The sequence below is a fragment of the Sturnira hondurensis genome, unplaced genomic scaffold (assembly GCF_014824575.4).
Source record: "Sturnira hondurensis isolate 20B ecotype Veracruz unplaced genomic scaffold, ASM1482457v3 Scaffold0025050, whole genome shotgun sequence".
Taxonomy (NCBI): domain Eukaryota; kingdom Metazoa; phylum Chordata; class Mammalia; order Chiroptera; family Phyllostomidae; genus Sturnira; species Sturnira hondurensis.
Genome location: NW_028097681.1, coordinates 177639 through 193031, shown reverse-complemented (window position 1 = coordinate 193031; position 15393 = coordinate 177639). Strand labels below are relative to the sequence as shown.

At 37.8% G+C, this 15393-nt stretch overlaps 1 protein-coding gene across 1 annotated transcript; it reads right to left on the bottom strand.

Annotated features, from left to right (window-relative positions):
* Positions 1 to 4984: 4984 nt before the first annotated feature.
* Positions 4985 to 5917, bottom strand: LOC118982151 (olfactory receptor 7A10-like). The gene has a single exon (XM_037039097.1). It carries the CDS (start codon positions 5915 to 5917, stop codon positions 4985 to 4987), a length of 933 nt encoding a protein of 310 aa, XP_036894992.1.
* Positions 5918 to 15393: the final 9476 nt, after the last annotated feature.

Here is a 15393-nt window from a genome sequence, read left to right as displayed (position 1 = left end):
TAACAGGAAGCTAAACAACAAAACAAACAAGCAAGCAAAATATAACCAAAGACACTGAAATAGAGAACAGGCTGACAGTGACCAGAGGGGAGAGGGGAGGGAATTTCAGGGGAAATAAGGGAGGGATTTAGAGGAACCTATATAAAGGATACATGGACAACAACTGAGAAGGGTGGAAATGGGAGGGAGGGGGGAGGATGGGGGGTGGGATGGGATGGGAGTAACAGACAGAAAACTGTACTTGAAAAATAATTAAATAAAAAAATGAAAATAATGGGGAAAGGACTTGAACAGACACTTCTCCAAGGAGGACATACAGAGGATCCAGAGACACATGAAAAGATGCTCAATATCACTAGCTATCAGAGAGATGCAAATTAAAGCCACAATGAGATACCACTTTACACCAGTCAGAATGGCCGTCATAAACAAAGCAACAAACAACAAATGTTGGAGGGGTTGTGAGGAAAAGGTGACCCTAGTTCTCTGTTGGTTGGGATTGCAGACTGGTACAACCACTATGAAAAACAATATGGAATTTTCTAAGAAAACTAAAAATGGACGTGCCTTTTAACCCAGTAATTCCACTGCAGGGATTATATCCTAAGAACCCTAAAACACCAATCCAAAAGAACGTATGCACACCAATGTTCATAGCAGCACAATTTACAATAGCCAAGAGTTGGAAGCAACCTAGGTGCCCGTCAGTAAATGAATGGATCAAAAAACTATGGTACATATACACAATGGAATTTTATGCTGCAGAAGGAAAGAAGGAGCTCCTACCCTTTGCAACAGAATGGATGGAACTGGAAAACATTATGCTGAGTGAAATAAGCCTGGCGGTGAAAGACAAATATCATATGATCTCACTTTTAACAGGAACTTAAATAACAAAACAAACAAGCAAGCGAAATATGACCAAAGACACTGAAATTCAGAACAGGCTGGCAGGGACCAGAGGGGAAAGGGGAGAGAACTTCAAAGGAAAGGGGGAAGGATTCACAGAAACTAGTATAAAGGACCCATGGAGAAGAACTAAGAGGGGTGGAAATGGGAAGGAGGTAGGGAGTATGGGGGTGGGGGGTGGGCTGGGAAGGGAGTGTGGGACGTAAAACTGAACTTGAACAATAATTAAATTTAAAAACGATAACAAGGGAATATAGTCAATAATATTGTGATATTGTGATATTGTAATATTGTGATATTAGGAAAGGGGAGGTATTTGTTACTTTACTATAAAACATTTGGCACTATACTCCTAGGCTTTATGATTGTTCAGCCAAAACAATCAGGGATTTCATGGTTATATCAGAAGTTAAGAGCTACCATTTGGTCCCTCATCATAAAATGTATACTAAATATAAGAGATACATTTAGATTTCAAGCACCACAGCCCAGCTTAGCACTTTGTAACAATTGTCAAATGTACATTTCACAGAAATGCATTTTATATCATAGTGCATTGAGGAACTACCTTCTCCAATGCAGAAAAGAGGCACAGAGGGATTTATTATTGTGCTCAAAGGTATAAACCAAGGAAGAGATGGAGTTTTGATTGCAAGCAGTCAGAACACTTCCAGTTTGGAGATTCTGGGCCAGTGGTTCTCAAACAGAGATGACTTTGCCCCTGGGGATGTTTGCAATTGGCTGCTAAACACCTGCAATGCGCAGGACAGCACTCAACACAGAGAATTACTCAGCCCCAAGTGTAAACAGTGATGAGGTGAAAACACCTGTTGTACACCAGTACTTGTCCACTTCATTGTGCATACGAGTCACTACACATTGGAAGTCACCAAAGTTTGAAGTTCAAATGCAAATTCTGGTCTCCAGTGGGCCCAGAGACTGTGTTTCAGGCAAATTCCCAGGTGATGTTGAAGGTGCAGGTCTTCTTGTTCTGAGGACCACAGTTTGAGTAGCTGGCTATGGCCCTATCTTAAAGTTAGGAGAGGGTAATTTTAGGTGTTCTCCACCAGGAATCTTCCGTGTATGTAATTTTGAAAGACAAATTTGCCACTCATTTTATAATGAATGGATAAATGAGAGGAGGAGAAATTCTGTGTTTGATTATTTTATGTTAGAGCCCCAGAGAGGCAGATAATAATTTTTATCTGGGAAAGGCTTAGTGGTAGGCAGAAAAAATGCCTCAAAAGATTTCAATAAGCTAATTTAGAGAACTTTAAAATATGTTAGTTCACCCAGCAGAGTAACTATGATAAGAGATGAAATAAAGTTATTATTCACTTGTCATACAACAAGGAGACAAGAGACTAGCTCGAATTACACAGGTTGGTCAAATGAGCTCACAGTGCTCCTCTAAATGTGAAAGGGAGCTGAAGTATTGGAGTCAGAGAGGCAATTGAAGAAGCTCTGCTGCTGGATTAAAGATGGATAAACATAATAAAATAAATTCTAAGATATTAATTGTCATCTGTAAATGAAAAAATAAAAAAATTGCAGCAACTAATTTTAAGATTTGCATTTAATTTTTTTATTTTTCAGTTTGAGTTGACATATATTAGTTTCAGGTGTACAACATAGTGATTAGACATTTATATACCTTACAGAGTGATCACCCTGATAAATCTAGTACCATCTGACAACATATGTAGTAGTTAAAATATTATTGACTATATTTCTTATGCTGTACTTAACATCCCCATGACTATTAAGCCTCTCAAGCCATTCAGTGAGCATTGCTTAGGTACAGCGATTTCGTGGTAAAATTCTACCCTCAAATAAAGAATGAAAATTAAAGTCCATGTTGAGACACTCTGCCCCACTGGGTGGTACAGAGAATTCCCCATTGCATAAGTGTAAATGTTCTGACCTTGAAGCCTTTGAGGATATAAGATAGAAAACATAATTTATTAAAATTATAGTCCTCCTTTAAATCATTGTATCAAAATTTCTACATTCTCTCCATTGTCTGTTCACTCATTCATTATTTTTATTTCTATTCCCTCCAACTTTCTCTCAAGATGTCTTTAGCATAATAAATGTGAATATATGTGATTCTGTGTGCATGTACATATATGTATGTAAACATGCTTATCTGAGAAGAAAACACACACAATTGCACACACACACACTCTTAAACTTAAACTTTGCCTTTCAACTCAATAGAGTACTGCAACATATTTCATTTATTCTGCAGAATATTTATCTGTAATTAGAATTTATTATCTGATATTATTGATAGAAATGAAGAAACCAGTTCAAGGTGATTACATTTTTAACAATAACATAACAGGAGAGTTAACATTTATACACCTTTACAAAGTATACCCAAATGGAGATGTGAGGTATAAATTCTCAATTTTTCTATTCCTCACTTGATTTAGCATGTTGTATGTGCTGTACATTGTATCTAATTGTGCTCCATGAATTAGTTAGGAATTCAACTTTCTAGTAGAGCATGGCTCAGGGTCACATCTAGAGCACAGGTAGCTGAGTCACACCCAGACTGGGAGAAGTTCTGGGAGAATCTCTTCTAACCAAGAGGAAAGGAAATGTTATACATCAATATGGGAATAAATAAATTCATTTCCCCCATAAATTAATGAGTCACTTGCATGTATAAAGGGAATAAACTGACATCACTTGGTTCAGCAGAGAAGAGCACTACAGCCACACACAGCATCATGGATGAGCCTTAAAGACACAATAGAGAGACTGACAGCTGAATATATACTGTGAGGATACAGTCAGGACTCAGAACAACTTCCCACCATATAACTCCACTGGTAATAAGTGCATCATATTAAACCATTTGCTTCTAGGATAACAGTACGCAGCGAAAGCTAACTGATTACAAGAATCAGAGTGAACAGAACTGAAGGAAAATATCATAATCAACCATTTGTCATTGTAGGTCATTCTTCCAATATTTGAAGATGGCACTCATGATGATCCCTACTGAAGTTCACTTCAGAAAACTGCATTGAAAAGTGACTCCATCAGATTCCCTTGTAGGTAAGCAGGAGAGCTTGGAAGAACATGTATGTTTGGGTAACACATATGACTCTGAATCACAGGACTGACAAAAATTCAAGCTCTCTGGTGAATCACTGTTCGGCCATTTATGTACGTATATGACATATCTATAGATCACATATATAATATATACACTGCATGAGATTGATAGAGTTCTTTCCCTACCTCTCCAGTGGTTAGGACAATATTTAGAGAAGTGGGAAATACTTCATTTAGAAAAATAGAGAAAATCATAGTTTTAAGCAGCAATGAAAGTTTTCAAATGGAGGGCCAAAGATCATTCAAAGGAAACATAATTACCCCCCAATGGTTCACAAGCCTAAATTCCTTTATACATGGACACCTATCTTATATACATCGATAAGTAAACATACACCATAAAAAGAGTTTGCCTAGCAATAAATGTATGACTTAAAATTTTGCTTCTTCACACTTAAGGTTTTCTTTGCCTGTAAGCACATATTATGTCAAACTATGTTATGGTAGTGAGATATGAAGAAATGATGTACAAGAAGTGTTACACTGTGATCTACTTTCCTTTCCTATGAAATGATGTAAATGGCTTTGGTTACCAAATGCAGTGTACTTCCATAGGCATAGTACCACTCAAAATTTTCCTTTCAGTGAAACAAAAGAAAAATTATTCAGTATGATATATTTCATTTCAAAAAAATTTTTTCTAAGAAATTCACGTAGACTCCATGAGATAGATGGCAGTATCTAAATATCTCATCCGAGCCCGGGAATAAATCTGGGAGAGAAGAAAAATGACAAAGAAAACCTGCTATATATGACAAAGTTGACAAGTAAATAAAGTCATCGGCTTAAATATTATAGAGGAATTGAAATCACAGAAATACAAACCTGAGAAAATAAACAGAGAGAGTACTTTCTACTCCCACAACCTGATCACAACATCTGGCTCTGAGGCTTTGAGCCCTGCAATCATGGGCATTTGTTTATTTAGCCCTAGGACAAATGGTCCTTATAGAGCTGCCACCCCAACTAATCTTCTCAGAGCCCCCATTATGTCTCTGTTCCTGAGGCTGTAGATGAAGGGGTTCAGCATGGGTGTGACCACAGTGTACATCACTGAGGCTGTTGCACTTGACTGTGAGCTGTGAGTACCAGCAGAGCTGAGATACACTCCTAGACTTGTACCATAAAATAAGGAGACAACTGAGAGGTGAGATGCACAGGTGGAAAATGCTTTATATTTCCCCTGAGCTGATGAGATTGCACATATTGAGGTCACAATCTTAGAGTAAGAGTAAAGGATCCCAGCCAGGGGACCACCAGCAAGTAGGAGAACTGAAAAATACATCACCATGTCATTCAGGAAGGTGTCAGAACTGGCAAGTTGGTTTATCTGATTGATTTCACAGAAAAAGTGAGGGATTTCCAAGTCTGCACAGAAGGATAGTTGTAATACCATTAAGCTTTGTAACAAGGAATAAAAAGAACTCGTGATCCAGGACACCAAGACCAGCAGTCCACAGAGTCGGGGGTTCATGATGACCATGTAGTGCAGGGGATGACAGATGGCTACAAATCGGTCATAGGCCATCACAGTGAGGAGGAAGTGGTCCAATAGACCAAAGCATAGAACAAAATACATCTGGGTGATGCAGCCTGCATAGGTGATGGCTTTGCTCTGTGTCTGGATGTTCACCAGCATCTTTGGGATGGTAGTGGAGGTGAAACAGATGTCTACCAAGGACAAGTTTGAGAGGAAGAAGTACATGGGCATGTGGAGGTGGGAGTCTGAGCTGACAGCCAAGATGATGAGCAGGTTTCCCAACACAGTGATCAGGTACATGCAGAGGAACAGCCCAAATAGGACGGGCTGCAGTTCTGGTGCCTCTGATAGTCCCAGGAGAAGAAATTCCAAAATTTGTGTAAGATTCACTGCTTCCATGTGGTAGAGTTGACTAACAGGATATAAGTAAAATACAAGACTCATTTTGATTCATGTAAGCATTAGTAACCTAGCTTAAGAACTACCATTTATATTTTAGAATCAAGAAAATAATGTGATATATGGTGTGTGGTCTGGTATCCTTTAGGACATCCCAACTGCCATTTCTCATTAGAATTCTTTCTCTGCATAAAGACATATGAGGAATTCTTGTATCTTACTCAATTTTTTCAGTAAGAGAAGAAAAAGTGAAAAGGCAATGGATGTGATGTAAAGCACAGCATGATGATTCAAGCTAATAATACTGAATCGTGTATTTGAAACTTGCTAGAGAGGAGAGTTTCAAAGTCCTTATCAAAGAAAAACGTTGTCACTGTGTGGTGACAGAGGTTAACTACGCTTAGTGTGGAGGTCATTTTGTATTATACACAAATATGATATCATGTTGTACACCTGGAACAAATAAAATGTTAATGTCTGTTCTAATTCCAAAATATTGCATGCTAATTGGTTCTTATGCATAAAAGTATTCAAATTAGTGTTTATAATTTTCAAAGTTATATGATGTTCTCACTTCCTTCTTTATCCTTTTACACTAGAACTACAAAAACTTTATATGTGACCTTTTCTATGTGGTCAAAAGAACATTCAATAAATCAATTACTTAAACCAAAAAATTATACTTCAATTTAAAAATGTTTTTCGAGACCGTAATAGAGAGTACACAGCATCACTGGTTGATAGATTAAACTACACAAAATTTGTAAACTTTATACATTCTTCAAAAATGCATGTACACATACATAAAAGAGCAAATGGAAAACACACACATTGTGTAAAAACTCCATTTTTTTTGTTAGAAAGAACTCTATAAAAATAATCTAAGGGGCTACTATGATGGTAGTGGGTTATCAGAACTCAACTATAGTTAGTATCAAAAAATAAACTAAGGGAATATAGTCAATAACATTGTGATAAGCTTGCATAGTAACAAGTAATTACTAGACTTAGTGTGGCGATTGCATTGCAAGGATATAGATGTGAGTCACTCCATTGTATGCCTAAAACTAATGCAATATTGTCCACAAACTATACTTAAAGAAACAAACAAAAAGGCAATAAAAATACTCTGATAACATTACCCAAGGGCAAGACACTTTCAGGTGCACAACATAGTGAGTTATAATACTGTGGTCCAACTATAATTTAAAATAAATTAATACACATGTAAATAAAAAAAAACTTGGACTGAAAAATTTAAAAAGGACTCTATATGGCTACCAAACCCACACATTGCATTACTCAGCCCCACAGGAAATGAAATAATTAAAAAGGAAACCTCATCAGCACACTTGTTTTCACCTACCAAATAAATGCTTCTTCATGTGAATAGCCAGAGTGAGAGAAGATGCTGTGAAATGCATGTCTCATGCACTGCTATTGCAAGAGTGGGTTTGCGAGCCTTCCTTGGTCCACATCTTTCTCATCCATAGAAAGACACAGTCTAATAGGCCCCATCACAAAATTTTTAAATGCCCTCACATCACTGTCTGTTCCTCCACAGCTAATAACCTATCTGTCTATTCCTGTTCATTCAACTTATGTTCTACTTCTACTGGAAGGACCACTCCAATTCCCTCTCTTAATATTTCTTCAATTAAAACCACTTACTTAGTTGTCAACAAAGACACCTGCATTTCTGAGTATGATGTTCACTTTCCTTTCCACATCATGAATAAACATTCATTTATTATTAAAGCCAGCCAGCAACCACAGTCATCACTGGTATCTATCTGGGCAATGTTGGAAGGGTTCTTGGGTGATTTCAGGTTCAAGTTCTTGGTTTCCAGTCTCTCTGATCCTCTCCTGCCATGTCTGCTGGGCTCTCAGACTCACCTGCATGGGAACTCTGATGAGAAGGTGTTCCTGTGGGAGTCCAAAATCTTCCCTCAGTGGTTGATGATGGAGACTGAAACTCTGTCCCAGACAAGACAGCAAGGGGTGGTCAAGCATTGGTCTCCCTGCCAGATTCAGGACTCCAAGGGAAACAGTCACCTTTCTCCAACCAAAGATTGCACATGCTAAGATGCTGCGGTACAGGGGCTACTTATAGCTCTCCAGGTCTGCTAGTTAGGCACATTTACTTCTCAGCACTGTAACCTCTAAGCACAGAATTCTCCTTGGGGACACTGGTATGGATAGAATGGAGAGTTTTCCTGCTCATTCGCTGTTCCTAGGAGACTATGTAATAAGCCATCTTATTGTGTACAGTTTTGACTAGTCCTTCTCAACTAACTGCCCTGCTTCCTGATGCCTGTCTGCACCTCATCCCAACTCTGTGTTAAACTTTCTGAATGGATGGATCTGAAGGGTATTGTGCTCAGCGAAATAAGCCAGTCAGAAAAAGACAAATACTATGTGATTTTACTGGTATGTGGAATATAAAGAACAAAATAAATGAACAAACAAAATGGGCACAGTCTCATAGACACAGAGAGCAGACTTGTGCTTACCAGAGGGGAAGTGGGTTGAGGGACTGGGAGGAAAAGGTAAAGAGAGTTAGAAGTACAAATTGGCAGTCACAGAATAGTCTCAGGATGTAAAGCAGAGCATAAGAAACATAGTTCATAATATTGTAATATCTCTGTGTGAGGCCAGTTGGGTACTGGAAATACCAGGCAGAAGATGGTGGGGGGGGCAGAACACTATGTAAAGTTTATGATTGTCTGACCATTGTGTTGAATACCTGAAGCTAATGCAGAAAGATATTAACAGTAAACTGTAATTGAAAAACAGAAAGTCTTATTCTGAGAAATTTGTCCGACTGGTCTTTGGGCCTTCAAGCATTGAGTTACAGTGAGATACATCCCTGTTATCCTTAGAAAATCACTATTTTCCTCTTTAGGAAAGGGGAGGTATTTGTTACTTTGCTATAAAACATTTGGCACTATACTCCTAGGCCTTATGATTGTTCAGCCAAAACAATCAGGGATTTCATGGTTATATCAGAAGTTAAGAGCTACCATTTGGTCCCTCATCATAAAATGTATACTAAATATAAGAGATACATTTAGATTTCAAGCACCACAGCCCAGCTTAGCACTTTGTAACAATTGTCAAATGTACATTTCACAGAAATGCATTTTATATCATAGTGCATTGAGGAACTACCTTCTCCAATGCAGAAAAGAGGCACAGAGGGATTTATTATTGTGCTCAAAGGTATAAACCAAGGAAGAGATGGAGTTTTGATTGCAAGCAGTCAGAACACTTCCAGTTTGGAGATTCTGGGCCAGTGGTTCTCAAACAGAGATGACTTTGCCCCTGGGGATGTTTGCAATTGGCTGCTAAACACCTGCAATGCGCAGGACAGCACTCAACACAGAGAATTACTCAGCCCCAAGTGTAAACAGTGATGAGGTGAAAACACCTGTTGTACACCAGTACTTGTCCACTTCATTGTGCATACGAGTCACTACACATTGGAAGTCACCAAAGTTTGAAGTTCAAATGCAAATTCTGGTCTCCAGTGGGCCCAGAGACTGTGTTTCAGGCAAATTCCCAGGTGATGTTGAAGGTGTAGGTCTTCTTGTTCTGAGGACCACAGTTTGAGTAGCTGGCTATGGCCCTATCTTACAGTTAGGAGAGTGTAATTTTAGGTCTTTTACACCAGAAATTCTCTGGGTGTGTAATTTTGAAAAAATAAATTTTCAACTCATTTTATAGAGGAAGGTAAATTCTGTATTTGATTATTTTATACTAGAGTTCTAGAGAGACAGGTAATAATATTTACTGGGAAAGGCTTAATGGTAGGCAGAATAAGGGCCCCAAAAGATGTCAACAACCTAATTCAGAGAACCTTGAAATATGTTAGCTATCCCAAAAGGATAACTATGATAAGTTACTATGATAACTATGAAATAAAGTTACTAGTCATTTGTCATACAATAAGACTAGTTCGGATTTTGCAAGTTGGTCAAATGTCTGCACAATGGTCCTCTAAATGTAGAAGGGAGCAAAAGAATTGGTGTCAGAGAGGCATTTGAAGATGATCTGTTGTTGACATTGAGGTTTGAGGACAGGCCATGGGCCAAGGAGTGCAGGAGGCTCTGGAAACTAGAATTGGAAAGGCAAGGCCTTGCATTCTTTCCTGGATCACCCAGAAAAATCCAAGCCCTGCAGACATTTTGAGCTAAGCCCTTTAAGACTCATTTAAAGCATCCAAACACTAAAACTCTAAGATAGAAAGTTGGTTGTTTTAAGCCACTAGTGCAGTAATTTGTAAAAACGGGAATGGGAAACTAATGTAGACATTGATCCAATAAGATATTCTTCAAGGACACTGAGTTGAAGCCTCACAATCATTCAGTTATCTTCCTTTGAGCAAAGGTATTTTGTGTTGAAATCCTACATTAAACAGAAACAAGTTACAGCTAATGTAGAGCTACTTGGCCTCATAGGTGGTACAAAGAATTTCCCATTGCATAAATGAAAATGCGGTCCTGACCTTGAAGCCTTTGAAGCTTTAAAGTGAAAAAAAGTTATTCATTAAGATTAAGGTCACATGTTTTACTTAAATCTTTGTGTCAAGATTTCTAATTCTTTCTATTTCATGTTAATTCACACCTTTCTTCTTTTCATTTCTATTTTGTCCCAATTTCTTTCAAGGTTTCTTTCATCATAATAAATGGGATTATAAATGAGTCTGTGTGCATGTGAATACATATCTGTGAGTGCATTTGTTTGTGAGATGTATATGACTTTGGACAATATGGTTTCATAGGTAAACACAGCTTGCTTTTTTTCAAAATGATATCAAAATTACAACTAAAATATAGTATAGCCATCACTCAGAACCATCAGAAATCAAGTCGAGTGGAAGTCTTACACCTACAGAATTAAGGAAACCCCATTCATCCAGACCAGTAGAAGGGATGAAGATGTGGACGAGGCTGGTCTCACATTCAAATGTGCTGGATAAAAATTTAGGAGCAGTATCTCAGGAGTGAACAGTCCCAGCCCCACACTAGATCCCCCAGCCCAGGTTCTAGCACAAGAAAGACAAGTCCCCATAATTTTTGGTGGCACAAACCAGCAGGAATTTAGTTGGTAGAAGAAATTTCTGGAGTCCAAAGCAGTTCCCCTTGAAGAACCCACATACAGACTTACTCACATTCACTCCCTCTGAGCTCCAGCACTAAGGTAGCAGCTTGAGGGACACAAGTGGCATAGGGGAGAAACTGAAGTGCCTGTCATTAAGGTGAGAGTTGGGGTAGTTTCCTCTCAGACAGAAAGGCAAGCAGAGGCTATTGTCCTTTTCTGAGCTCTCCCCTCCAAAAAGCCACAGAGCCAGCAGGATGGTCCTGTATCTGAGACTCCATCAACCTGGCTAACACTGTTTGCCCTGTCCTGGGAATCCCCTGAGACTCCATCCCATCCAACTTTTGGGCCCACCCAAACTGTTAATCATGACTATTCCATATAGATATATAGATGGATGTTCTTTCCTCGTGCTTCACAACCTCCTAAATCCTATCAAACAAGCAACTGCTGGTCTCAATGAGACCCCAGACTCTGTAACTCTTGCTAAGTGGCCCCAGGCCTGGCATTAGCAGCAGCAAGCCTAGATTCACTCTTCGGCTTTCCCTGGGAATTTGCAAGACCAGCACAAGTAGCAGCCATCTCAGACAGTTTTATAGCTTGTGCAGGGTGAGCCCTGGGCAGAACCCAGGTGGGGGTTGACCTTGGCCTGCACCACCTGGGAAATCCCAGAGCCTGCACACCCAGTAGACAGCTACAGACCACCACCCTGCTCCTGCACAACTGGTCCTCCATGGAGGGTGGATATTTCTGGTCAGTGGTCACTGCAAATCTGGCAGTGTGTACGCAGCCCACCTGGAGGGCACATCTCCACACCATGCTTATGTGATAGAGGAGGCTGAGCCAAAGGACCCTCAAGGGCACTTAGTACATTGGACCATACTACCCAGACAGGGAGTCATAGCAGCACTACCTAATACGTAGAAACAAACTCAGGGAAGCTGCCAAAATGAGGAGGCAAAAAAAAAAAACATGGCCCAAATGAACGAACAGATCAAAACTCCAGAAAAAAGAGCTAAACAAAATGGAGATAAGCAATCTGTCAGATGCACAGTTCAAAACACTGGTTACAAGAATGTTAAAGAAACGTAGTGAGTACCTCAACAGCCTAAAAAAGATCCAATCAGAAACGAAGGATTTACTAATTGAAATAAAGTATAATTTACAGGGAAACAATGGTGGAGTGGTTGAAATTGAGAATCAACTCAATTATTTGGAACATAAGGAAGCCACGAAAAAAAAAAAACCCAACCAATCACAACAACAGAAGAAAAAAGAATCAAAAAAGAGAAAATAGTGTAAGCAGTTTGTGGGACAACTTTAAGTATTTCAATGTTTCATTATAAGAGCACCAGAATAAGAAGAGAAAGAGCAACAGATTGGAAATCTATTTGAAAAAAATAAAGAAAGCAAACTTCCCTAATTTGGTGAAGGAAATAGACATGCAAGTACAAGAAGCACAGAGAATCCAAAACAAGATGGATGCAAAGAGGCTCATTCCAAGACACATCATAATTAAAATACCAAAGGTTACTGATGAAATTCCATACTGTTTTCCATAGTGGCTGCACCAGTCTGCATTATCACTAAAAATGCACTAGGTTTCCCTTTCCTCCACAACCTCTCCAACACTTGTTGTTTGTTGATTTGTTTATGATGGCCATTCTCACTGTTGTGAAATGGCATCTCATTGTGGTTTTAATTTGCATTTCTCTGATGGCTACTGATGTTGAGGATCTTTTCATATGTCTCTGGACCTCTGTACGTCTTTCTTGGAAAAGTGTCTGTTTAAGTCTTTTGCCCCTTTTTCGATTGGGTTATTTGTCTTCCTGGGGTGGAATCATGCGAGTTCTTTATATATTTTGGAGATCAAACCTTTGAGATATCATTGGCAAATATGTTTTTCCATATGATTGTTTCCCTTTTCATTTTGCTGATGTTTTCTTGGCTGTGCAGATGCTTTTTATTTTGTTAAGATCCCATTTGTTTATTCTTTCCTTTATGTTGGTGTGGTGGGATGAAAATTGAGACAACTGTACTTAACAATAAAAATAAAGCAAAATAAAAAATGAAATTTACAAAACCATGAAGAAAAACTAAATTCCAATGGTTAGAGATAAAAAGAAAATCTTAGGACAAGCAAAAGAAAAGCCATTAGTTACCTACGGAGACTGTCAGCTGACTTCTCAAAAGAAACTTTGCAGGCTAGAAGGGATTGGCAAGATTTATTCAAAGTCACAAAAAGCAGGGACCTATAACCAGGATTGCTCTACTCAGCAAAGCTATCATTTGTAATTAAAGGACAGATAAAGAACTTCACAGATATGAAAAAACCTAAAGAAGTTTGTCATTACCAAACCATTATTACATGAAATGGTAAGGGGACTTATTTAAGAAAAAAAAGATAAAAACTATGAAAAATAAAATGATAACAAATATCTATCAACAGCTAGATGTAAAAAACATACTTAAGTAAACAAGAAAAACAGACACAGAGTCATGGATATGGGAAATATTTTGATGGTTGTCAGATGGGTTGGTGGTATTAGGGAATGAGTGAAGAGGTGAGAGGATTAAGAAGTACAAATAGGTAGTTACAGAATAGCCATGGAGATGTAAAGTACAGTATAGGAAATGGAGTAACCAAAGAACTTGTACACATGATCCATGAACATGAACAATGGTGGGGGAATTGCCTGAGGGAGTGGGAGTGTTTGATAAAGAGGAGGGGAAAGGGGGGAAATTGGGATAACAGTAACAGCAAAATCAATTAAAAATAATTTTGAAAAAGAAAGAAAGATGTATACAACTGTACACACACTCCTCACTCTTGAACATTTTCTTTGAATTCGAGAAAGTATATTTAACATTTTACTTATTCCTTACAACATCTGGTTGAAGTAAGGTTTATTTTTTATTGATATAATCATTTTCTCTTTCTTTTTAAAATACTTTTGATTTTTATTGTTACTCAAGTACAGCTTTCTGATTTTTCCCTCACACTTCCCAACCCCTGTCCCAGCCTTCCCCACCTCCCTCCCCTGTTTCCACCCTCTCTAGTTTTTGTCCATGTGTTATTTAGAGTTATTCCTGTAATCCCTTCACTTTTTTCCCATTATCCCTTCCCACATCCCTTCTGGTTACTGTTAGTTTGTTCTTAATTTCAATGTATTTGGTTATATTTTGCTTGCTGAAAATATATCTGAACTCATGTTCAGATCAAGAGTACAGGTAACTGAGTCACACCAGATGGTGGTGGGAATTATACCTTATAACTAAGAAGAAAGCAAAGTTTCATATATAAACATAGGAACTGTGATATTAAATTAAGATAATTCATATTTCATAAACTATTTTAAATAAACTATAAGATCAATACACATATATATAAATACAGTAAACATCATATATTGGTTGAAGAAATAAGTGCAGTACAAACTAACAAGACATCATGAAAAAGCTTTAGAAACACAATGTAGTGACTCACATCTAAATGTAGACTCAGGTTAGCTCAGAGAGATCAGAAAAACTCCACACCATACAATCCCATTTGATTATAAAGGCGTTATATTAAAGTATGTGCTTTTAGGATGGCTTGTTATGGAGCAATAGCTAACTGATACAGTAATAAAAGAAAATACAACTGAGATCAATTATTATATAATAATATGCTCTTTCCCATTCTAGGCATTTGTACAGACATTTGGAGATAGCATTCATGATTATTCTGTTATGGAAGCTTATTTCAGATAACTGTATTAAAAAGTAACTCCATTGAGGTTTGCTTCCAGGTACCCAGGGAAAGCTGAAATGACATACCTCTTTTCACAAAAATTGTTACCTGAATCACTAGAATGAATAGGAATTCAAACTCTAGTAATCCTTTGATGATGAGGATAGATATATACACATACATATATGAATATACATATACTATTCATATATAATATATATTATTCATATATGTTACTCATATATATGAACATTTCAATATTGTTATTCATTGCTAATTTCATGGTCATGACAAAATTTAGAAAAGAGGAGACATTTCATTGAGAGCATTGGAATCATATCTATATGCAGCACTGTAGGTTTTAAAGCAGAAACAGGAAGATAATTCAATGAAGAAACTATATGCATGCTAACCAACTCTCACCTCAGTAGAAAAAAAATAAGCCTTGTCCTTCTCTGTCTCACATACTTCACTTAGCATGGTAATACCCATGTTGTCAAAAATTTCATTCTTTTTAAGGCTGAGTAACAATATTTCATTGTAAATATGTACTACCTCTTTATCCCTTCATCTATTGATAGATATTTAGGCTGCTTCTGTATCTTGGCTATTGTAAACAATGCTGCAGTGAAAGACATATGCA